Source organism: Oncorhynchus kisutch, linkage group LG16, assembly GCF_002021735.2.
Source record: "Oncorhynchus kisutch isolate 150728-3 linkage group LG16, Okis_V2, whole genome shotgun sequence".
NCBI classification, from domain to species: domain Eukaryota; kingdom Metazoa; phylum Chordata; class Actinopteri; order Salmoniformes; family Salmonidae; genus Oncorhynchus; species Oncorhynchus kisutch.
Window position 1 is genome coordinate 1,013,234 of NC_034189.2, and position 27,796 is coordinate 1,041,029.

Genomic DNA, 27,796 nt, shown 5'->3' on the forward strand with positions numbered 1-27,796 from the left:
TAACACTGGGGGGACCACACCTAAGGCTGAGGGGGGGGACATAACACTGAGGGGGACCACACCTAACACTGAGATGGACCACACCTAACACTGAGGGGGGAACACCTAACACTGAGGGGACCACACCTAACACTGAGGGGACCACACCTAACTCCGAGGGGGACCACAACTAACACTGAGGGGGGGGACACCTAACACTGAGGGGGACCACACCTAACACTGAGGGGTACCACACCTAACACTGAGGGGGACCACACTTAACATTGAGGGGACCATACCTAACACTGAGGGGACCATACCTAACACTGAGGGGGACCACACCTAACACTGAGTGGGGACCACAGCTAACACTGAGGGGGGCCACACCTAACGCTGAGGGGGACCACACCTAACGCTGAGGGGGACCACACCTAACGCTGAGGGGGACCAGACCTAACGCTGAGGGGGACCACACCTAACACTGAGGGGGACCACACCTAACACTGAGGGGGGACCTAACACTGAGGGGGACCACACCTAACACTGAGGGGGACCACACCTAACACTGAGGGGTACCACACCTAACACTGAGGGGTACCACAACTAACACTGAGGGGGACCACACTTAACATTGAGGGGGCCATACCTAACACTGAGGGGACCATACCTAACACTGAGGGGGACCACACCTAACACTGAGGGGGGACCACAGCTAACACTGAGGGGGACCACAGCTAACGCTGAGAGGGACCACACCAAACACTAAGGAGACCACACCTAACACTGAGGGGACCACACCTAACACTGAGGGGGACCACACCTAACACTGGGGGGGACCACACCTAATGCTGAGGGGGACCACACCTAACGCTGAAGGGGACCAGACCTAACGCTGAGGGGGACCACACCTAACACTGAAGGGGACCACACCTAACGCTGAGGGGGACCACACCTAATGCTGAGGGGGGACACCAAACGCTGAGGGGGACCTAACACTGAGGGGGACCACACCTAACACTGAGGGGGACACCTAACACTGAGGGGGACCACACTTAACACTGAGGGGGACCACACCTAACACTGAGGGGACCACACCTAACGCTGAGGCGGACCAGACCTAACACTGAGGGGACCACACCTAACGCTGAGGGGGACCAGACCTAACACTGAGGGGGGACACCTAACACTGAGGAGACCACACCTAATGCTGAGGGGGACCAGACCTAACACTGAGGGGACCACACCTAACGCTGAGGGGGACCACACCTAATGCTGAGGGGGGGACCTAACGCTGAGGGGGACCTAACACTGAGGGGGACCACACCTAACACTGAGGGGGACACCTAACACTGAGGGGGACCACACTTAACACTGAGGGGGACCACACCTAACACTGAGGGGACCACACCTAATGCTGAGGGGGACCAGACCTAACACTGAGGGGGGGGACCTAACACTGAGGAGACCACACCTAATGCTGAGGGGCACCAGACCTAACACTGAGGGGACCACACCTAACGCTGAGGGGGACCACACCTAACGCTGAGGGGGGACACCTAATGCTGAGGGGGACCTAACACTGAGGGGGACCACACCTAACACTGAGGGGGACACCTAACACTGAGGGGGACCACACTTAACACTGAGGGGGACCACACCTAACACCGAGGGGACCACACCTAACGCTGAGGGGGACCAGACCTAACACTGAGGGTGGACACCTAACACTGAGGGGCACCACACCTAACGCTGAGGGGGACCAGACCTAACACTGAGGGGGGACACCTAACACTGAGGGGGACCACACCTAACGCTGGGGGGGACCACACCTAACACTGAGGGGGACACCTAACACTGAGGGGACCACACCTAATGCTGAGGGGGACCACACCTAACGCTGAAGGGGGACACCTAACGCTGAGGGGGACCTAACACTGAGGGGGACCACACCTAACGCTGAGGGGGACCACACCTAACACTGAGGGGGACACCTAACACTGAGGGGACCACACCTAATGCTGAGGGGGACCACACCTAACGCTGAAGGGGGACACCTAACGCTGAGGGGGACCTAACACTGAGGGGACCACACCTAATGCTGAGGGGGACCACACCTAACGCTGAAGGGGGACACCTAACACTGAGGGGGACACCTAACACTGAGGGGGACCACACCTAACACTGAGGGGGACCACACCTAACACTGAGGGGACCACACCTAACGCTGAGGGGGACCAGACCTAGCACTGAGGGGGGACACCTAACACTGAGGGGGACCACACCTAACGCTGAGGGGGACCACACCTAACACTGAGGGGGGACACCTAACACTGAGGGGGACCACACCTAACGCTGAGGGGGTACACCTAACACTGAGGGGGACACCTAACACTGAGGGGGACCACACTTAACACTGAGGGGGACCAGACCTAACACTGAGGGGACCACACCTAACGCTGAGGGGGGACACCTAACGCTGAGGGGGACCTAACACTGAGGGGGACCACACCTAACACTGAGGGGGACACCTAACACTGAGAGAGACCACACTTAACACTGAGGGGGACCACACCTAACACTGAGGGGACCACACCTAACGCTGAGGGGGACCAGACCTAACACTGAGGGGGTACACCTAACACTGAGGGGGACACACTTAACGCTGAGGGGGACCAGACCTAACACTGAGGGGGGACACCTAACACTGAGGGGGACCACACCTAACGCTGAGGGGGACCACACCTAACACTGAGGGGGACACCTAACACTGAGGGGGACCGCACTTAACACTGAGGGGGACCACACCTAACACTGAGGGGACCACACCTAACGCTGAGGCGGACCAGACCTAACACTGAGGGGACCACACCTAACGCTGAGGGGGACCAGATCTAACACTGGGGGGGGACACCTAACACTGAAGGGACCACACCTAATGCTGAGGGGGACCAGACCTAACACTGAGGGGACCACACCTAACGCTGAGGCGGACCAGACCTAACACTGAGGGGACCACACCTAACGCTGAGGGGGACCACACCTAACGCTGAGGGGGGACACCTAACGCTGAGGGGGACCACACCTAACACTGAGGGGGACCACACTTAACACTGAGGGGACCACACCTAACACTGAGGGGACCACACCTAACGCTGAGGCGGACCAGACCTAACACTGAGGGGGGACACCTAACACTGAGGGGGACCACACCTAACGCTGAGGGGGACCACACCTAACGCTGAGGCGGACCAGACCTAACACTGAGGGGGACCACACCTAACGCTGAGGAGGACCAGACCTAACACTGAGGGGGACCACACCTAACACTGAGGGGGACCAAACCTAACACTGAGGGGGGGACCTAACGCTGAGGGGACCACACCTAACGCTGAGGGAGACCACACCTAACACAGAGGGGGGGACACATAACACTGAGGGGGACCACACCTAACACTGAGGGGGGGACACCTAACACTGGGGGGACCACACCTAAGGCCGAGGGGGGGGACATAACACTGAGGGGGACCACACCTAACACTGAGATGGACCACACCTAACACTGAGGGGGGAACACCTAACACTGAGGGGACCACACCTAACACTGAGGGGACCACACCTAACTCCGAGGGGGACCACAACTAACACTGAGGGGGGGGACACCTAACACTGAGGGGGACCACACCTAACACTGAGGGGTACCACACCTAACACTGAGGGGGACCACACTTAACATTGAGGGGACCATACCTAACACTGAGGGGACCATACCTAACACTGAGGGGGACCACACCTAACACTGAGTTGGGACCACAGCTAACACTGAGGGGGGCCACACCTAACGCTGAGGGGGACCACACCTAACGCTGAGGGGGACCACACCTAACGCTGAGGGGGACCAGACCTAACGCTGAGGGGGACCACACCTAACACTGAGGGGGACCACACCTAACACTGAGGGGGGACCTAACACTGAGGGGGACCACACCTAACACTGAGGGGGACCACACCTAACACTGAGGGGGACCACACCTAACACTGAGGGGTACCACACCTAACACTGAGGGGGACCACACTAAACATTGAGGGGACCATACCTAACACTGAGGGGACCATACCTAACACTGAGGGGGACCACACCTAACACTGAGGGGGGACCACAGCTAACACTGAGGGGGACCACACCTAACGCTGAGGGGGACCACACCTAACACTGAGGGGACCACACCTAACACTGAGGGGACCACACCTAACACTGAGGGGGACCACACCTAACACTGAGGGGGACCACACCTAACGCTGAGGGGGACCACACCTAACGCTGTGGGGGACCAGACCTAACGCTGAGGGGGACCACACCTAACACTGAGGGGGACCACACCTAACACTGAGGGGGGACCTAACACTGAGGGGGACCACACCTAACACTGAGGGGGACCACACCTAACGCTGAGGGGGACCACACCTAATGCTGAGGGGGACCACACCTAACGCTGAGGGGGACCACACCTAACACTGAGGGGGACCACACCTAACACTGAGGGGGGACCTAACACTGAGGGGGACCACACCTAACACTGAGGGGGACCACACCTAACACTGAGGGGGGACCACAGCTAACACTGAGGGGGACCACACCTAACGCTGAGGGGGACCACACCTAACACTGAGGGGACCACACCTAACACTGAGGGGACCACACCTAACACTGAGGGGGACCACACCTAACACTGAGGGGGACCACACCTAACACTGAGGGGGACCACACCTAACGCTGAGGGGGACCACACCTAACGCTAAGGGGGACCAGACCTAATGCTGAGGGGGACCACACCTAACACTGAGGGGGACCACACCTAACACTGAGGGGGGGCCTAACACTGAGGGGGACCACACCTAACACTGAGGGGGACCACACCTGACACTGAGGAGGACCACACCTAACACTGAGGGGACCACACCTAACGCTGAGATGACCACACCTAACTCCGAGGGGGACCACAACTAACACTGAGGGGGGGGGCACCTAACACTGAGGGGGACCACACCTAACACTGAGGGGTACCACACCTAACACTGAGGGGGACCACACTTAACATTGAGGGGACCATTCCTAACACTGAGGGGACCATACCTAACACTGAGGGGGATCACACCTAACACTGAGGGGGGACCACAGCTAACACTGAGGGGGACCACACCTAACGCTGAGGGGGACCACACCTAACACTGAGGGGACCACACCTAACGCTGAGGGGGACCAGACCTAACACTGAGGGGGACCACACCTAACGCTGAGGGGACCACACCTAACTCCGAGGGGGACCACAACTAACACTGAAGGGGGGGACACCTAACACTGAGGGGGACCACACCTAACACTGAGGGGTACCACACCTAACACTGAGGGGGACCACACTAAACATTGAGGGGACCATACCTAACACTGAGGGGACCATACCTAACACTGAGGGGGACCACACCTAACACTGAGGGGGGACCACAGCTAACACTGAGGGGGACCACACCTAACGCTGAGGGGGACCACACCTAACACTGAGGGGACCACACCTAACACTGAGGGGACCACACCTAACACTGAGGGGGACCACACCTAACACTGAGGGGGACCACACCTAACGCTGAGGGGGACCACACCTAACGCTGTGGGGGACCAGACCTAACGCTGAGGGGGACCACACCTAACACTGAGGGGGACCACACCTAACACTGAGGGGGGACCTAACACTGAGGGGGACCACACCTAACACTGAGGGGGGCCACACCTAACGCTGAGGGGGACCACACCTAACGCTGAGGGGGACCACACCTAACACTGAGGGGGACCACACCTAACACTGAGGGGGGACCTAACACTGAGGGGGACCACACCTAACACTGAGGGGTACCACACCTAACACTGAGGGGTACCACACCTAACACTGAGGGGGACCACACTTAACATTGAGGGGGCCATACCTAACGCTGAGGGGGACCACACCTAACACTGAGGGGACCACACCTAACACTGAGGGGACCACACCTAACACTGAGGGGGACCACACCTAACACTGAGGGGGACCACACCTAACACTGAGGGGGACCACACCTAACGCTGAGGGGGACCACACCTAACGCTGAGGGGGACCAGACCTAATGCTGAGGGGGACCACACCTAACACTGAGGGGGACCACACCTAACACTGAGGGGGGACCTAACACTGAGGGGGACCACACCTAACACTGAGGGGGACCACACCTAACACTGAGGAGGACCACACCTAACACTGAGGGGACCACACCTAACGCTGAGATGACCACACCTAACTCCGAGGGGGACCACAACTAACACTGAGGGGGGGGACACCTAACACTGAGGGGGACCACACCTAACACTGAGGGGTACCACACCTAACACTGAGGGGGACCACACTTAACATTGAGGGGACCATTCCTAACACTGAGGGGACCATACCTAACACTGAGGGGGATCACACCTAACACTGAGGGGGGACCACAGCTAACACTGAGGGGGACCACACCTAACGCTGAGGGGGACCACACCTAACACTGAGGGGACCACACCTAACGCTGAGGGGGACCACACCTAACACTGAGGGGGACCACACCTAATGCTGAGGGGGACCAGACCTAACACTGAGGGGACCACACCTAACGCTGAGGCGGACCAGACCTAACACTGAGGGGACCACACCTAACGCTGAGGGGGACCACACCTAACGCTGAGGGGGGACACCTAACGCTGAGGGGGACCACACCTAACACTGAGGGGGACCACACCTAACACTGAGGGGGACCACACTTAACACTGAGGGGACCACACCTAACACTGAGGGGACCACACCTAACGCTGAGGCGGACCAGACCTAACACTGAGGGGGGACACCTAACACTGAGGGGGACCACACCTAACGCTGAGGAGGACCACACCTAACGCTGAGGCGGACCAGACCTAACACTGAGGGGGACCACACCTAACGCTGAGGAGGACCAGACCTAACACTGAGGGGGACCACACCTAACACTGAGGGGGACCAAACCTAACACTGAGGGGGGGACCTAACGCTGAGGGGACCACACCTAACGCTGAGGGAGACCACACCTAACACCGAGGGGGGGACACATAACACTGAGGGGGACCACACCTAACACTGAGGGGGGGACACCTAACACTGGGGGGACCACACCTAAGGCCGAGGGGGGGGACATAACACTGAGGGGGACCACACCTAACACTGAGATGGACCACACCTAACACTGAGGGGGGGAACACCTAACACTGAGGGGACCACACCTAACACTGAGGGGACCACACCTAACTCCGAGGGGGACCACAACTAACACTGAGGGGGGGGACACCTAACACTGAGGGGGACCACACCTAACACTGAGGGGTACCACACCTAACACTGAGGGGGACCACACTTAACATTGAGGGGACCATACCTAACACTGAGGGGACCATACCTAACACTGAGGGGGACCACACCTAACACTGAGTGGGGACCACAGCTAACACTGAGGGGGGCCACACCTAACGCTGAGGGGGACCACACCTAACGCTGAGGGGGACCACACCTAACGCTGAGGGGGACCAGACCTAACGCTGAGGGGGACCACACCTAACACTGAGGGGGACCACACCTAACGCTGAGGGGGACCACACCTAACACTGAGGGGACCACACCTAACGCTGAGGGGGACCACACCTAACACTGAGGTGGACCACACCTAATGCTGAGGGGGACCAGACCTAACACTGAGGGGACCACACCTAACGCTGAGGCGGACCAGACCTAACACTGAGGGGACCACACCTAACGCTGAGGGGGACCACACCTAACGCTGAGGGGGGACACCTAACGCTGAGGGGGACCACACCTAACACTGAGGGGGACCACACCTAACACTGAGGGGGACCACACTTAACACTGCGGGGACCACACCTAACACTGAGGGGACCACACCTAACGCTGAGGCGGACCAGACCTAACACTGAGGGGGGACACCTAACACTGAGGGGGACCACACCTAACGCTGAGGGGGACCACACCTAACGCTGAGGCGGACCAGACCTAACACTGAGGGGGACCACACCTAACGCTGAGGAGGACCAGACCTAACACTGAGGGGGACCACACCTAACACTGAGGGGGACCAAACCTAACACTGAGGGGGGGACCTAACGCTGAGGGGACCACACCTAACGCTGAGGGAGACCACACCTAACACCGAGGGGGGGACACATAACACTGAGGGGGACCACACCTAACACTGAGGGGGGGACACCTAACACTGGGGGGACCACACCTAAGGCCGAGGGGGGGGACATAACACTGAGGGGGACCACACCTAACACTGAGATGGACCACACCTAACACTGAGGGGGGGAACACCTAACACTGAGGGGACCACACCTAACACTGAGGGGACCACACCTAACTCCGAGGGGGACCACAACTAACACTGAGGGGGGGACACCTAACACTGAGGGGGACCACACCTAACACTGAGGGGTACCACACCTAACACTGAGGGGGACCACACTTAACATTGAGGGGACCATACCTAACACTGAGGGGACCATACCTAACACTGAGGGGGACCACACCTAACACTGAGTGGGGACCACAGCTAACACTGAGGGGGGCCACACCTAACGCTGAGGGGGACCACACCTAACGCTGAGGGGGACCACACCTAACGCTGAGGGGGACCAGACCTAACGCTGAGGGGGACCACACCTAACACTGAGGGGGACCACACCTAACACTGAGGGGTACCACACCTAACACTGAGGGGTACCACACCTAACACTGAGGGGGACCACACTTAACATTGAGGGGGCCATACCTAACACTGAGGGGACCATACCTAACACTGAGGGGGACCACACCTAACACTGAGGGGGGACCACAGCTAACACTGAGGGGGACCACACCTAACGCTGAGGGGGACCACACCTAACACTGAGGGGACCACACCTAACACTGAGGGGACCACACCTAACACTGAGGGGGACCACACCTAACACTGGGGGGGACCACACCTAATGCTGAGGGGGACCACACCTAACGCTGAAGGGGACCAGACCTAACGCTGAGGGGGACCACACCTAACACTGAAGGGGACCACACCTAACACTGAGGGGGGACATAACACTGAGGGGGACCACACCTAACACTGAGGGGGACCACACCTAACACTGAGGAGGACCACACCTAACACCGAGGGGACCACACCTAACGCTGAGGGGACCACACCTAACTCCGAGGGGGACCACAACTAACACTGAAGGGGGGGACACCTAACACTGAGGGGGACCACACCTAACACTGAGGGGTACCACACCTAACACTGAGGGGGACCACACTAAACATTGAGGGGACCATACCTAACACTGAGGGGACCATACCTAACACTGAGGGGGACCACAGCTAACACTGAGGGGGGACCACAGCTAACACTGAGGGGGACCACACCTAACGCTGAGGGGGACCACACCTAACACTGAGGGGACCACACCTAACACTGAGGGGACCACACCTAACACTGAGGGGGACCACACCTAACGCTGAGGGGGACCACACCTAACACTGAGGGGGACCACACCTAACGCTGAGGGGGACCACACCTAACACTGAGGGGGGACCTAACACTGAGGGGGACCACACCTAACACTGAGGGGGACCACACCTAACACTGAGGGGGGACCTAACACTGAGGGGGACCACACCTAACGCTGAGGGGGACCACACCTAACACTGAGGGGGACCACACCTAACACTGAGGGGGGACCTAACACTGAGGGGGACCACACCTAACACTGAGGGGGACCACACCTAACACTGAGGGGTACCACACCTAACACTGAGGGGTACCACACCTAACACTGAGGGGGACCACACTTAACATTGAGGGGGCCATACCTAACACTGAGGGGACCATACCTAACACTGAGGGGGACCACACCTAACACTGAGGGGGGACCACAGCTAACACTGAGGGGGACCACACCTAACGCTGAGGGGGACCACACCTAACACTGAGGGGACCACACCTAACACTGAGGGGACCACACCTAACACTGAGGGGGACCACACCTAACACTGAGGGGGACCACACCTAACACTGAGGGGGACCACACCTAACGCTGAGGGGGACCACACCTAACGCTGAGGGGGACCAGACCTAATGCTGAGGGGGACCACACCTAACACTGAGGGGGACCACACCTAACACTGAGGGGGGGCCTAACACTGAGGGGGACCACACCTAACACTGAGGGGGACCACACCTAACACTGAGGAGGACCACACCTAACACTGAGGGGACCACACCTAACGCTGAGATGACCACACCTAACTCCGAGGGGGACCACAACTAACACTGAGGGGGGGGGGGCACCTAACACTGAGGGGGACCACACCTAACACTGAGGGGTACCACACCTAACACTGAGGGGGACCACACTTAACATTGAGGGGACCATTCCTAACACTGAGGGGACCATACCTAACACTGAGGGGGATCACACCTAACACTGAGGGGGGACCACAGCTAACACTGAGGGGGACCACACCTAACGCTGAGGGGGACCACACCTAACGCTGTGGGGGACCAGACCTAACGCTGAGGGGGACCACACCTAACACTGAGGGGGACCACACCTAACACTGAGGGGGGACCTAACACTGAGGGGGACCACACCTAACACTGAGGGGGACCACACCTAACGCTGAGGGGGACCACACCTAATGCTGAGGGGGACCACACCTAACGCTGAGGGGGACCACACCTAACACTGAGGGGGACCACACCTAACACTGAGGGGGGACCTAACACTGAGGGGGACCACACCTAACACTGAGGGGGGCCACACCTAACACTGAGGGGTACCACACCTAACACTGAGGGGTACCACACCTAACACTGAGGGGGACCACACTTAACATTGAGGGGGCCATACCTAACACTGAGGGGACCATACCTAACACTGAGGGGGACCACACCTAACACTGAGGGGGGACCACAGCTAACACTGAGGGGGACCACACCTAACGCTGAGGGGGACCACACCTAACACTGAGGGGACCACACCTAACACTGAGGGGACCACACCTAACACTGAGGGGGACCACACCTAACACTGAGGGGGACCACACCTAACACTGAGGGGGACCACACCTAACGCTGAGGGGGACCACACCTAACGCTGAGGGGGACCAGACCTAATGCTGAGGGGGACCACACCTAACACTGAGGGGGACCACACCTAACACTGAGGGGGGGCCTAACACTGAGGGGGACCACACCTAACACTGAGGGGGACCACACCTAACACTGAGGAGGACCACACCTAACACTGAGGGGACCACACCTAACGCTGAGATGACCACACCTAACTCCGAGGGGGACCACAACTAACACTGAGGGGGGGGGGGGCACCTAACACTGAGGGGGACCACACCTAACACTGAGGGGTACCACACCTAACACTGAGGGGGACCACACTTAACATTGAGGGGACCATTCCTAACACTGAGGGGACCATACCTAACACTGAGGGGGATCACACCTAACACTGAGGGGGGACCACAGCTAACACTGAGGGGGACCACACCTAACGCTGAGGGGGACCACACCTAACGCTGTGGGGGACCAGACCTAACGCTGAGGGGGACCACACCTAACACTGAGGGGGACCACACCTAACACTGAGGGGGGACCTAACACTGAGGGGGACCACACCTAACACTGAGGGGGACCACACCTAACGCTGAGGGGGACCACACCTAATGCTGAGGGGGACCACACCTAACGCTGAGGGGGACCACACCTAACACTGAGGGGGACCACACCTAACACTGAGGGGGACCACACCTAACACTGAGGGGGGACCTAACACTGAGGGGGACCACACCTAACACTGAGGGGGACCACACCTAACACTGAGGGGTACCACACCTAACACTGAGGGGTACCACACCTAACACTGAGGGGGACCACACTTAACATTGAGGGGGCCATACCTAACACTGAGGGGACCATACCTAACACTGAGGGGGACCACACCTAACACTGAGGGGGGACCACAGCTAACACTGAGGGGGACCACACCTAACGCTGAGGGGGACCACACCTAACACTGAGGGGACCACACCTAACACTGAGGGGACCACACCTAACACTGAGGGGGACCACACCTAACACTGAGGGGGACCACACCTAACACTGAGGGGGACCACACCTAACGCTGAGGGGGACCACACCTAACGCTGAGGGGGACCAGACCTAATGCTGAGGGGGACCACACCTAACACTGAGGGGGACCACACCTAACACTGAGGGGGACCACACCTAACACTGAGGAGGACCACACCTAACACTGAGGGGACCACACCTAACGCTGAGATGACCACACCTAACTCCGAGGGGGACCACAACTAACACTGAGGGGGGGGGGCACCTAACACTGAGGGGGACCACACCTAACACTGAGGGGTACCACACCTAACACTGAGGGGGACCACACTTAACATTGAGGGGACCATTCCTAACACTGAGGGGACCATACCTAACACTGAGGGGGATCACACCTAACACTGAGGGGGGACCACAGCTAACACTGAGGGGGACCACACCTAACGCTGAGGGGGACCACACCTAACACTGAGGGGACCACACCTAACGCTGAGGGGGACCAGACCTAACACTGAGGGGGACCACACCTAACGCTGAGGGGACCACACCTAACTCCGAGGGGGACCACAACTAACACTGAAGGGGGGGACACCTAACACTGAGGGGGACCACACCTAACACTGAGGGGTACCACACCTAACACTGAGGGGGACCACACTAAACATTGAGGGGACCATACCTAACACTGAGGGGACCATACCTAACACTGAGGGGGACCACACCTAACACTGAGGGGGGACCACAGCTAACACTGAGGGGGACCACACCTAACGCTGAGGGGGACCACACCTAACACTGAGGGGACCACACCTAACACTGAGGGGACCACACCTAACACTGAGGGGGACCACACCTAACACTGAGGGGGACCACACCTAACGCTGAGGGGGACCACACCTAACGCTGTGGGGGACCAGACCTAACGCTGAGGGGGACCACACCTAACACTGAGGGGGACCACACCTAACACTGAGGGGGGACCTAACACTGAGGGGGACCACACCTAACACTGAGGGGGGCCACACCTAACGCTGAGGGGGACAACACCTAACGCTGAGGGGGACCACACCTAACACTGAGGGGGACCACACCTAACACTGAGGGGGGACCTAACACTGAGGGGGACCACACCTAACACTGAGGGGGACCACACCTAACACTGAGGGGTACCACACCTAACACTGAGGGGGACCACACTTAACATTGAGGGGGCCATACCTAACGCTGAGGGGGACCACACCTAACACTGAGGGGACCACACCTAACACTGAGGGGACCACACCTAACACTGAGGGGGACCACACCTAACACTGAGGGGGACCACACCTAACACTGAGGGGGACCACACCTAACGCTGAGGGGGACCACACCTAACGCTGAGGGGGACCAGACCTAATGCTGAGGGGGACCACACCTAACACTGAGGGGGACCACACCTAACACTGAGGGGGGACCTAACACTGAGGGGGACCACACCTAACACTGAGGGGGACCACACCTAACACTGAGGAGGACCACACCTAACACTGAGGGGACCACACCTAACGCTGAGATGACCACACCTAACTCCGAGGGGGACCACAACTAACACTGAGGGGGGGGGGACACCTAACACTGAGGGGGACCACACCTAACACTGAGGGGTACCACACCTAACACTGAGGGGGACCACACTTAACATTGAGGGGACCATTCCTAACACTGAGGGGACCATACCTAACACTGAGGGGGATCACACCTAACACTGAGGGGGGACCACAGCTAACACTGAGGGGGACCACACCTAACGCTGAGGGGGACCACACCTAACACTGAGGGGACCACACCTAACGCTGAGGGGGACCAGACCTAACACTGAGGGGGACCACACCTAACACCTAAGTTAATATAGTTAACCCCCTCCTGTGTGTTTCTGTGAGTGGTCTCTAATGAAGCAGTATGTAGTGCCATGTTAATGTAGCCCTATGTCTCTCTATGCAGGGTGGAGAGGAAGGAGTGGTCTCGTATGAAGCAGTATGTAGTGTTATGCCATGTTAATGTAGCCCTATGTCTCTCTATGCAGGGTGGAGAGGAAGGAGTGGTCTCGTATGAAGAATAAGGACCGCAGCAGCTTTGTTCAGAGCTATGAAACTGTTACACAGATAGAAGGTAGGTCTGACCTGTGACCTCAGATTATTTTATTTGTCTGAAATGTTGGTAGTTACAGCCAGTAGAACTGAAGTGGAGGATGTGTATCCCAATCTGGCCACAAGATGGCACTCTGACACAACCAGTGATGCTATAAATCTGGGCTATTCAATCGGGGGTATGCGGCCCCCTAGGGGTCCGCTGAGATACTGTAGGGAGTCTCTGCCCCCCTAGGGATCCGCTGAGGTACTGTAGGGAGTCTCTGCCCCCCTAGGGATCCGCTGAGGTACTGTAGGAAGTCTCTGTCCCCCTAGGGATCTGCTGAGGTACTGTAGGGAGTCTCTGCCCCCCTAGGGATCCGCTGAGGTACTGTAGGAAGTCTCTGTCCCCCTAGGGATCCGCTGAGGTACCTTAGGGAGTCTCTGCCCCCCTAGGGATCCGCTGAGGTACTGTAGGGAGTCTCTGCCCCCCTAGGGATCCGCTGTGGTACTGTAGGGAGTCTCTGCCCCCCTAGGGATCCGCTGAGGTACCCTTGGAAGTCTCTGCCCCCATAGGGATCCGCTGAGGTAATATAGGGAGTCTCTGCCCCCCTAGGGATCCGCTGAGGTACTGTAGGGAGTCTCTGCCCCCCTAGGGATCCGCTGAGGTACTGTAGGGAGTCTCTGCCCCCCTAGGGATCCGCTGAGGTACTGTAGGGAGTCTCTGCCCCCCTAGGGATCCACTGAGGTACTGTAGGGAGTCTCTGCCCCCCTAGGGATCCGCTGAGGCACTGTAGGAAGTCTCTGTCCCCCTAGGGATCCGCTGTGGTACTGTAGGGAGTCTCTGCCCCCCTAGGGATCCACTGAGGTACTGTAGGAAGTCTCTGCCCCCTAGGGATCCGCTGTGGTACTGCATGGGTCTGTGAAAATATACATATTTAATTATTTTAAGTGAAAAAAACATTTGTATTGGGGCGGCAGGTAGCCTAGTGGTTAGAGTGTTGGGCCAGTAACCAGCAGGTAGTCTAGTGGTTAGAGCGTTGGGCCAGTAACCAGCAGGTAGCGTAGTGGTTAGAGTGTTTGGCCTGTTACCAGCAGGTAGCCTAGTGGTTAGAGTCTTAGGCCAGTAACCAGCAGGTAGCCTAGTGGTTAGAGTGTTGGGCCAATAACCAGCAGGTAGCCTAGTGGTTAGTGCGTTGGTCCAGTAACCAGCAGGTTTCTAGATCGAATCCCTGAGCTGACAAGGTAAAAATCTGTCGTTCTGCCACTGAACAAGGCAGTTAACCCACTGTTCCTAGACCATCATTGAAAATAAGAATTTGTTCTTTACTAACTTGCCTAGTTAAATAAAGGTTAAATAATCATTTAAAAAGACCTTTAAAAAAAACAGTCAGTATCTGCTGTGACCACCATTTGCTTCATGCAGCGTGACACATCTCATGTTCCTGGGTCCCTGGGAGTAAGGCCCTGGGAGGAAGGCCCTGGGTTTGCCTGGGAGGAAGGCCCTGGGTCCCTGGGAGGAAGTCCCTGGGTTTGCCTGGGAGGAAGTCCCTTGGTTTGCCTGGGAGTAAGGCCCTGGGTCCCTGGGAGTAAGGCCCTGGGAGGAAGTCCCTGGGGTTGCCTGGGAGGAAGTCCCTGGTTTGCCTGGGAGGAAGTCCCTGGGTTTGCCTGGGAGGAAGTTCCTGCGAGGAAGTCCCTGGGTTTGACTGGGAGGAAGTCTCTGGGTTTTCCTGGGAGGAAGTCCCTGGGTCCCTGGGAGTAAGGCCCTGGGAGGAAGTCCCTGGGAGGAAGTCCCTGGGTTTGCCTGGGAGCAAGGCCCTGGGTCCCTGGGAGGAAGGCCCTGGGTCCCTGGGAGTAAGGCCCTGGGAGGAAGTCCCTGGGAGGAAGTCCCTGGGTTTGCCTGGGAGTAAGGCCCTGGGTCCCTGATTAAGAAAAGCTATAACTCTATTTCTCTCTCTCTCCAGTCCACTATGTGAGGCCAATCATTATACTGGTCCTACTAAAGACAGAGTGACCTCTAACCTCTCTCTCTCTCTCTCTCTCTCTCTCTCTCTCTCTCTCTCTCTCTCTCTCCAGTCCACTATGTGAGGCCTATCATTATACTGGGTCCTACAAAAGACAGAGTGAATGATGATCTTCTCTCTGAGTTTCCTGACAAGTTTGGTTCCTGTGTTCCACGTGAGTATTACTATCAAATATAGGTACTACTATAGGTACTATATACATGTAGGTACTACTATTGACCCATTATATACACATAGGTACTACTATAGGTACTACTATTGACCCATTATATACACAAAGGTACTACTATAGGTACTACTATTGACCCATTATATACACATAGGTACTACTATTGACCCATTATATACACATAGGTACTACTATAGGTACTACTATTGACCCATTATATACACATAGGTACTACTATAGGTACTACTATTGACCCATTATATACACATAGGTACTACTATTGACCCATTATATACACATAGGTACTACTATAGGTACTACTATTGACCCATTATATGTTTCTAGGTACTACTATTGACCCATTATATACACATAGGTACTACTATAGGTACTACTATTGACCCATTATATACACATAGGTACTACTATATACTACTATAATACAGATGAGAACTCTCTTGGTAGATAGTGTGGTCTACAGCTTATCATAAGGTACTCTACCTCAGACGGGCAATACATCTCGACTTCTTTAATATTAGACATCGTGCCCCAGCTGTTATTGACAAATAGACACACACCCCCGCCCCTAGTCTTACCAGAGGTAGCGTCTCTGTTCTGCCGGTGCAGGGAAAATCCCGCCAGCTCTATATTGTCCGTATCGTCGTTCAGCCACGTCTCGGTGAAACATATGATGTTACAGTTTTTAATATCCCGTTGGTAGGATAATCTTAATAGTAGATCATCATATAGTTTGTGTCCCAAATAAACAATCAACAATATACTATTTACAATTACACTACGCTTCAAAACGTTATCTGAAATAGTGTCCGTCCGTGTGTGTGTAACATATATGTGTGTGTGTAACATAAATGTGTGTGTGTGTAACATAAATGTGTGTGTGTGTGTGTAACATAAATGTGTGTGTGTGTAACATAAATGTGTGTGTGTGTGTGTGTGTAACATAAATGTGTGTGTGTGTGTGTAACATAAATGTGTGTGTGTGTAACATAAATGTGTGTGTGTGTGTGTAACATAAATGTGTGTGTGTGTGTGTGTAACATAAATGTGTGTGTGTGTGTGTGTGTAACATAAATGTGTGTGTGTGTGTGTAACATATACGTGTATGTGTAACATAAATGTGTGTGTGTGTGTGTGTAACATATACGTGTATGTGTAACATAAATGTGTGTGTGTGTGTGTAACATAAATGTGTGTGTGTGTGTAACATAAATGTGTGTGTGTGTGTGTGTAACATAAATGTGTGTGTGTGTGTGTGTAACATAAATGTGTGTGTGTGTGTGTAACATAAATGTGTGTGTGTGTGTGTAACATAAATGTGTGTGTGTGTAACATAAATGTGTGTGTGTGTGTGTAACATAAATGTGTGTGTGTGTGTGTAACATAAATGTGTGTGTGTGTAACATAAATGTGTGTGTGTGTAACATAAATGTGTGTGTGTGTGTGTAACATAAATGTGTGTGTGTGTAACATAAATGTGTGTGTGTGTGTAACATAAATGTGTGTGTGTAACATAAATGTGTGTGTGTGTGTGTAACATAAATGTGTGTGTGTGTAACATAAATGTGTGTGTGTGTAACATAAATGTGTGTGTGTGTAACATAAATGTGTGTGTGTGTGTGTAACATAAATGTGTGTGTGTGTAACATAAATGTGTGTGTGTGTAACATAATGTGTGTGTGTGTGTGTGTGTAACAAAAATGTGTGTGTGTGTGTAACATAAATGTGTGTGTGTGTGTAACATAAATGTGTGTATGTGTAACATAAATGTGTGTGTGTGTGTAACATAAATGTGTGTGTGTGTGTGTAACATAAATGTGTGTGTGTGTGTGTAACATAAATGTGTGTATGTGTAACATAAATGTGTGTATGTGTAACATAAATGTGTGTGTGTGTGTGTGTGTAACATAAATGTGTGTGTGTGTAACATAAATGTGTGTGTGTGTGTGTGTAACATAAATGTGTGTGTGTGTAACATAAATGTGTGTGTGTGTAACATAAATGTGTGTGTGTGTGTGTAACATAAATGTGTGTGTGTGTAACATAAATGTGTGTGTGTGTGTGTAACATAAATGTGTGTATGTGTAACATAAATGTGTGTGTGTGTGTAACATAAATGTGTGTGTGTGTAACATAAATGTGTGTGTGTGTGTGTGTAACATAAATGTGTGTATGTGTAACATAAATGTGTGTATGTGTAACATAAATGTCTGTGTGTGTGTGTGTGTAACATAACTGTGTGTGTGTGTAACATAAATGTGTGTGTGTGTGTGTGTGTGTAACATAAATGTGTGTATGTGTAACATAAATGTGTGTGTGTGTGTAACATAAATGTGTGTATGTGTGTGTAACATAAATGTGTGTATGTGTAACATAAATGTGTGTGTGTGTGTGTGTAACATAAATGTGTGTGTAACATAAATGTGTGTATGTGTAACATAAATCTGTGTGTGTGTGTGTAACATAAATGTGTGTGTGTGTAACATAAATGTGTGTATGTGTAACATAAATGTGTGTGTGTGTAACATAAATGTGTGTATGTGTGTGCAACATAAATGTGTGTGTGTAACATAAATGTGTGTGTGTAACAAAAACGTGTGTGTGTGTGTGTAACATAAATGTGTGTGTGTGTGTAACATAAATGTGTGTGTGTGTGTAACATAAATGTGTGTGTGTAACATAAATGTGTGTGTGTGTGTAACATAAATGTGTGTGTGTAACATAAATGTGTGTGTGTAACAAAAATTGTGTGTGTGTGTGTGTGTAACATAAATGTGTGTGTGTAACATAAATGTGTGTGTGTGTGTGTGTAACATAAATGTGTGTGTGTAACATAAATGTGTGTGTGTGTGTGTAACATAAATGTGTGTGTGTGTGTGTAACATAAATGTGTGTGTGTAACAAAAATGTGTGTGTGTAACATAAATGTGTGTGTGTAACATAAATGTGTGTGTGTGTGTGTAACATAAATTTGTGTGTGTGTGTGTAACATAAATGTGTGTGTGTGTGTGTAACATAAATGTGTGTGTGTGTGTGTAACATAAATGTGTGTGTGTAACAAAAATGTGTGTGTGTGTGTGTAAAAAAAACGTGTGTGTAACATAAATGTGTGTGTGTGTGTGTGTGTAACATAAATGTGTGTGTGTGTGTGTAACATAAATGTGTGTGTGTGTGTGTAACAAAAATGTGTGTGTGTAACATAAACGTGTGTGTGTGTGTAACATAAATGTGTGTGTGTGTAACATAGACGTGTGTGTGTGTGTGTGTAACATACACGTGTGTGTGTGTGTGTGTGTGTAACATAAACGTGTGTGTGTGTGTGTGTGTAACATAGACGTATGTGTGTAACATAAATGTGTGTGTGTAACATAAATGTGTGTGTGTGTGTGTGTGTGTGTGTAACATAGACGTGTGTGTGTAACATAAATGTGTGTGTGTAACATAAACGTGTGTGTGTGTGTAACATAAACGTGTGTGTGTGTGTAACATAAACGTGTGTGTGTGTGTGTAACATAAACGTGTGTGTGTGTAACATAAACGTGTGTGTGTGTGTGTGTAACATAAACGTGTGTGTGTAACATAAACGTGTGTGTTTGTGTAGACACGACGCGGCCTCAGAGGGAGTATGAGGTGGATGGGCGGGACTACCACTTTGTGTCGTCAAGGGAACAGATGGAGAAGGACATCCAATCACATCACTTCATAGAGGCGGGTCAATACAACAGTCACCTGTATGGAACCAGTGTTCAGAGTGTCCGCATGGTCGCAGAGCAGGTAAGGGGAGGGAGGGAGTGTACGTGTGTGTGTGTGTGTGTGTGTGTGTGTGTGTGTGTGTGTGTGTGTGTGTGTGTGTGTGTGTGTGTGTGTGTGTGTGTGTGTGTGTGTGTGTGTGTGTGTGTGTGTGTGTGTGTGTGTGCGAGTGAGTGAGTGAGAGAGAGACCCTTTAACTATTTGGTCCTTTAATGTGTAAAGTATTCTATTGTGTATGTTCTGCACTGTACAGAATATATTGATTAACCAGGTGTGTGTTTGCGCAGATGGGGAAACACTGTATCTTAGATGTATCAGCTAATGCAGTGAGGAGACTACAGGCAGCTCAGCTTCATCCTATTGCTGTCTTCATCAGACCAAGATCACTGGAAAATATACTGTAAGTAGGAGGGAGTGGGTTGTCTTCCTCAGACCAAGATCACTGGAAAATATACTGTAAGTAGGAGGGAGTGGGTTGTCTTCCTCAGACCAAGATCACTGGAAAATATACTGTAAGTAGGAGGGAGTGGGTTCTCTTCATCAGACCAAGATCACTGGAAAATATACTGTAAATAGGAGGGAGTGGGTTCTCTTCATCAGACCAAGATCACTGGAAAATAATCTGTTAATCTAATAGTGCCTGTGTGTGTTGTAAATTGTTGAGCAGATTCAGGGGTTATCTTTTTTAAATTTAGCTTGGAATAATTTAATTCCTTCCTGTCAGGCATTATGCAGTTACAGTCTGGACACTAGAGGTCTCTATGGACTAGGAAACAACAGTTCTGATTCATTATTAAAATACTTCAAGTTGAATCACTCTTCCTTTCTTTCTGTTGAAGTTAAATGATCTACATTCTAGCATGAAACATCAGTCCGTTACAGTGACCTGAACAAGAGTGTTGAAACATCAGTCCGTTACAGTGACCTGAACAAGAGTGTTGAAACATCTGTGTGTTACAGTGACCTGAACAAGAGTGTTGAAACATCAGTCCGTTACAGTGACCTGAACAAGAGTGTTGAAACATCAGTCCGTTACAGTGACCTGAACAAGAGTGTTGAAACATCAGTCCGTTACAGTGACCTGAACAAGAGTGATGAAACATCAGTCCGTTACAGTGACCTGAACATGAGTGATGAAATATCTGTGTGTTACAGTGACCTGAACATGAGTGATGAAATATCTGTGTGTTACAGTGACCTGAACAAGAGTGATGAAATATCTGTGTGTTACAGTGACCTGAGCAAGAGTGTTGAAACATCTGTGTGTTACAGTGACCTGAACATGAGTGATGAAACATCTGTGTGTTACAGTGACCTGAACAAGCGTCTGACAGAGGACCAGGCCAGGAAGGCTCTGGACAGAGCTGTCAAACTGGAACAAGACTTTATAGAATGCTTCTCAGGTAACACACACACCACACACATACACACACACACGTTAATGTTACACACCACACACACACACACACACACGTTAATGTTACACACACCACACACATACACACATGTTAATGTTACACACACACACCACACACGTTAATGTTACACACACACACACTCTCTCTCTCTCTCTCTCTCTCTCTCTCTCTCTCTCCCTCTCTCTCTCTCTCTCTCTCTCTCCCTCTCTCTCTCTCTCTCTCTCTCTCTCTCTCTCTCTCTCTCTCCCTCTCTCTCTCTCTCTCTCTCTCTCTCTCTCTCTCTCTCTCTCTCTCTCTCTCTCTCTCTCTCTCTCTCTCTCTCTCTCTCCCTCTCTCTCTCTCTCTCCCTCTCTCTCTCTCTCTCTCTCTCTCTCTCTCTCCCTCTCTCCCTCTCTCTCTCTCTCTCTCTCTCTCTCTCTCTCTCTCTCTCTCTCTCTCTCTCTCCCTCTCTCTCCCTCTCTCTCTCTCTCTCTCTCTATCTCTCTCTCTCTCTCTCTCTCTCTCTTTCTAACCCTGTCTCTGTCTCTGACCCTCTGTGTGTAGCTATTGTGGAAGGGGAGAGTTTTGAAGAGGTTTATCACATGGTGAAGACTGTGATCGAAGAGCAGAGTGGACCCTACATATGGATACAATCAAGAGAAAGACTATAAAAGAGAGGAGAGGAGCAGAGGAGAGGAGCCTATATATGGACACCATCTAGGGAAACACTATAGAGGAGATTAGAGGAGAGTTGAGGAGATGAGAAGAGAGGAGAGGAGAGATTAGGAGAGAAGAGAGAGAGTTGAGGAGATTAGGAGAGAAGAGAGAGAGTTGAGGAGATTAGGAGAGAAGAGAGGAGAGGAGAGATTAGGAGAGAAGAGAGAGAGTTGAGGAGATTAGGAGAGAAGAGAGAGAGTTGAGAAGATTAGGAGAGAAGAGAGACAGTTGAGGAGATTAGGAGAGAAGAGAGAGAGTTGAGGAGATTAGGAGAGAAGAGAGACAGTTGAGGAGATTAGGAGAGAAGAGAGACAGTTGAGGAGATTAGGAGAGAAGAGAGAGAGTTGAGGAGATTAGGAGAGAAGAGAGAGAGTTGAGGAGATTAGGAGAGAAGAGAGAGAGTTGAGTTGAGATAAGAGGAAAAGAGAGAGGAGGTGAGAAGAGAAGAGAGGAGAGTTGAGGAGATGAGATGAGAGGAAAGGAGAAGATAGGTTGTACAAGGCCTCTGAGATTATCACCTTGACTACTGTTGCTTCGGATACTGTCACCACAACTACCGTGGATACCATCTCACAGCAACCAGAAGGAGAGAGAGGGACAGAAGGAGAGATGGAGAGACACTGTAAGACTCACCACAGAACCAAAAGAGAGAGAGAAACAGACGCTTTCTCTCCATCCCCTCTCTCCTCCCTCCATAATTTCTCTCTCTCTCCTCCGGATCTGTAAAAATTGTTTTCTAACGGAATGGGACTCTGAAAGTGAAGAGAGACGAGGTGAAAGAGGAGACGAGACTGGAGTGACTGCAGCAGGAAGAGAAGTGGAGGCTGTCTGAACCATGGAGGGAGAAAGGAGAGAAAGACATCACAAAAAATATATGTAAAAAAAGATTCACGTTTTCTATATTATGGAGAGAAGTATTATACAGACTGGTATCTCTGCAGGACTACATTACAGACTGATATCTCTGTAGTACTACATTACAGACTGGTATCTCTGTAGTACTACATTACAGACTGGTATCTCTGCAGGACTACATTACAGACTGATATCTCTGTAGTACTACATTACAGACTGGTATCTCTGTAGTACTACATTACAGACTGGTATCTCTGTAGTACTACATTACAGACTGGTATCTCTGCAGGACTACATTACAGACTGATATCTCTGTAGTACTACATTACAGACTGGTATCTCTGTAGTACTACATTACAGACTGGTATCTCTGTAGTACTACATTACAGACTGGTATCTCTGCAGTACTACATTACAGACTCGTATCTCTGAAGTACTACATTACAGACTGGTATCTCTGCAGTACTACATTACAGACTGGTATCTCTGCAGTACTACATTACAGACTGGTATCTCCGCAGTACTATTATACAGACTGGTATCTCTGTAGTACTGCATTACAGACTGGTATCACATTACAGTCTGGTATCTCTGTAGTACTACATTACAGACTGGTATCTCTGTAGTACTACATTACAGACTGGTATCTCTGTAGTACTACATTACAGTCTGGTATCTCTGTAGTACTACATTACAGACTGGTATCTCTGTAGTACTACATTACAGACTGGTGTCTCTGCAGTACTACATTACAGACTGGTATCTCTGTAGTACTACATTACAGACTGGTATATCTGTAGTACTACATTACAGACTGGTATCTCTGCAGTACTACATTACAGACTGGTATCTCCGCAGTACTATTATACAGACTGGTAACTCTGTAGTACTGCATTACAGACTGGTAACTCTGTAGTACTGCATTACAGACTGGTATCTCTGTAGTATCACATTAAAGTCTGGTATCTCTGTAGTACTACATTACAGACTGGTATCTCTGTAGTACTACATTACAGACTGGTATCTCTGTAGAACTACATTACAGACTGGTATGTCTACAGTACTACATTTCAGACTGTTATCTCTGTAGTACTACATTACAGACTGGTATCTCTGTAGTACTACATTACAGACTGGTATCTCTGTAGTAATCAAATCTAATCAAATGTATTTATATAGCCCTTCGTACATCAGCTGATATCTCAAAGTGCTGTACAGAAACCCAGCCTAAAACCCCAAACAGCAAGCAATGCAGGTGTAGAAGCACGGTGGCTAGGAAAAACTCCCTAGAAAGGCCAAAACATAGGAAGAAACCTAGAGAGGAACCAGGCTATGTGGGGTGGCCAGTCCTCTTCTGGCTGTGCCGGGTGGAGATTATAACAGAACATGGCCAAGATGTTCAAATGTTCATAAATGACCAGCATGGTCGAATAATAATAAGGCAGAACAGTTGAAACTGGAGCAGCAGCATGGCCAGGTGGACTGGGGACAGCAAGGAGTCATCATGTCAGGTAGTCCTGGGGCATGGTCCTAGGGCTCAGGTCCTCCGAGAGAGAGAAAGAAAGAGAGAAGGAGAGAATTAGAGTATTAGTCTACATTACAGACTGGTATCTCTGTATCTCTGTAGTACTATTATACAGACTGGTATCTCTGTAGAACTACATTACAGGTTGGTATCTCTGTAGTACTACATTACATACTGGTATCTCTGTAGTACTACACTACAGACTGGTATCTCTATAGAACTACATTACATACTGGTATCTCTGTAGTACTACACTACAGACTGGTATCTCTGTAGTACTATTATACAGACTGGTATCTCTGTAGAACTACATTACAGACTGGTATCTCTGTAGTACTACATTACATACTGGTATCTCTGTAGTACTACACTACAGACTGGTATCTCTGTAGTACTATTATACAGACTGGTATCTCTGTAGAACTACATTACAGACTGGTATCTCTGTAGTACTACACTACAGACTGGTATCTCTGCAGTACTATTATACAGACTGGTATCTCTGTAGTACTACATTACAGTCTGGTATCTCTGTAGTACTACATTACAGACTGGTATCTCTGCAGTACTACATTACAGACTGGTATCTCTGTAGTACTACATTACAGACTGGTATCTCTGTAGTACTACATTACAGACTGGTATCTCTGTAGTACTACATTACAGACTGGTATCTCTGTAGTACTACATTACAGACTGGTATCTCTGCAGTACTACATTACAGACTGGTATCTCTGTAGTACTACATTACAGACTGGTATCTCTGTAGTACTACATTACAGGTTGGTATCTCTGTAGTACTACATTACATACTGTATCTCTGTAGTACTACATTACAGACTGGTATCTCTGTAGTACTATTACACAGACTGGTATCTCTGCAGTACTACATTACAGACTGGTATATCAGACTGGTATCTCTGTAGTACTACATTACAGACTGGTATCTCTGCAGTACTATTACACAGACTGGTATCTCTGTAGTACTACATTACAGACTGGTATCTCTGTAGTACTACATTACAGACTGGTATCTCTGCGGTACTACATTACAGACTGGTATATCAGATTGGTATCTCTGTAGTACTACATTACAGACTGGTATCTCTGCAGTACTACATTACAGACTGGTATATCAGACTGGTATCTCTGTAGTACTACATTACAGACTGGTATCTCTGCAGTACTACATTACAGACTGGTATCTCTGCAGTACTACATTACAGTCTGGTATCTCTGTAGTACTACATTACAGACTGGTATCTCTGCAGTACTACATTACAGACTGGTATATCAGACTGGTATCTCTGTAGTACTACATTACAGACTGGTATCTCTGCAGTACTACATTACAGACTGGTATCTCTGTTGTACTACATTACAGACTGGTATCTCTGTAGTACTACATTACAGACTGGTATCTCTGCAGTACTACATTACAGACTGGTATCTCTGTAGTACTACATTACAGACTGGTATCTCTGCAGTACTACATTACAGACTGGTATCTCTGTAGTACTACATACAGATGGTATCTCTGTAGTACTACATACAGACTGGTATCTACATTACAGACTGGTATCTCTGTAGTACTACATTACAGACTGGTATCTCTGTAGTACTACATTACAGACTGGTATCTCTGTAGTACTACATTACAGACTGGTATCTCTGTAGTACTACATTACAGACTGGTATCGCTGCATCCTAAATGGCACCCTATTCCCTAGGTAGTGAGAGGTTAGAGTGCACTACTTAGAGAGAGAGCTAGAGAGGTTTTACACTACTACACTGCAGACTGGTAGGTAGTGCACTACTTAGAGAGAGAGCTAGAGAGGTTTTACACTACTACACTGCAGACTGGTAGGTAGTGCACTACTTAGAGAGAGAGCTAGAGAGGTTTTACACTACTGCACTGCAGACTGGTAGGTAGTGCACTACTTAGAGAGAGAGCTAGAGAGGTTTTACACTACTACACTGCAGACTGGTAGGTAGTGCACTACTTAGAGAGAGAGCTAGAGAGGTTTTACACTACTACACTGCAGACTGGTAGGTAGTGCACTACTTAGAGAGAGAGCTAGAGAGGTTTTACACTACTACACTGCAGACTGGTAGGTAGTGCCCTACTTAGAGAGAGAGCTAGAGAGGTTTTACACTACTACACTGCAGACTGGTAGGTAGTGCACTACTTAGAGAGAGAGCTAGAGAGGTTTTACACTACTACACTGCAGACTGGTAGGTAGTGCACTACTTAGAGAGAGAGCTAGAGAGGTTTTACACTACTACACTGCAGACTGGTAGGTAGTGCACTACTTAGAGAGAGAGCTAGAGAGGTTTTACACTACTGCACTGCAGACTGGTAGGTAGTGCACTACTTAGAGAGAGAGCTAGAGAGGTTTTACACTACTGCACTGCAGACTGGTAGATAGTGCACTACTTAGAGAGAGAGCTAGAGAGGTTTTACACTACTACACTGCAGACTGGTAGGTAGTGCACTACTTAGAGAGAGAGCTAGAGAGGTTTTACACTACTACACTGCAGACTGGTAGGTAGTGCACTACTTAGAGAGAGAGCTAGAGAGGTTTTACACTACTACACTGCAGACTGGTAGGTAGTGCACTACTTAGAGAGAGAGCTAGAGAGGTTTTACACTACTACACTGCAGACTGGTAGGTAGTGTACTACTTAGAGAGAGAGCTAGAGAGGTTTTACACTACTACACTGCAGACTGGTAGGTAGTGCACTACTTAGAGAGAGAGCTAGAGAGGTTTTACACTACTACACTGCAGACTGGTAGGTAGTGCACTACTTAGAGAGAGAGCTAGAGAGGTTTTACACTACTACACTGCAGACTGGTAGGTAGTGCACTACTTAGAGAGAGAGCTAGAGAGGTTTTACACTACTACACTGCAGACTGGTAGGTAGTGCACTACTTAGAGAGAGAGCTAGAGAGGTTTTACACTACTACACTGCAGACTGGTAGGTAGTGCACTACTTAGAGAGAGAGCTAGAGAGGTTTTACACTACTGCACTGC

The 27,796-nt window shown here is 50.9% G+C and overlaps 1 protein-coding gene and 1 long non-coding RNA gene across 5 annotated transcripts in view; both read left to right on the forward strand.

Annotated features, from left to right (window-relative positions):
* Positions 1–24,428, forward strand: part of LOC109886097 (disks large homolog 4) — a 132,150-nt gene extending 107,722 nt beyond the window's left edge. For 2 of the 3 annotated variants that reach the window (XM_031791502.1, XM_031791504.1), the window contains 6 exons: positions 14,264–14,349; positions 16,383–16,484; positions 20,119–20,291; positions 20,555–20,667; positions 21,579–21,670; positions 22,229–23,266. In XM_031791502.1, coding sequence (XP_031647362.1) covers positions 14,264–14,349; positions 16,383–16,484; positions 20,119–20,291; positions 20,555–20,667; positions 21,579–21,670; positions 22,229–22,335 — 673 coding nt within the window. In that variant the 3' untranslated portion in view covers positions 22,336–23,266. Of the gene's footprint in view, positions 1–14,263; positions 14,350–16,382; positions 16,485–20,118; positions 20,292–20,554; positions 20,668–21,578; positions 21,671–22,228 lie in introns of all 3 variants that reach the window. The other variant, XM_031791501.1, reaches the window with a different exon arrangement.
* Positions 24,429–26,393: 1,965 nt separating this feature from the next.
* The window catches only part of LOC116353895 (uncharacterized), a 4,949-nt gene continuing 3,546 nt past the window's right edge, over positions 26,394–27,796 (forward strand). The window contains exon 1 of one of the 2 annotated variants that reach the window (XR_004203256.1): positions 26,394–26,566. This is a non-coding gene — a long non-coding RNA (uncharacterized LOC116353895). Of the gene's footprint in view, positions 26,567–27,676 lie in introns of those variants that run through there. The other variant, XR_004203255.1, reaches the window with a different exon arrangement.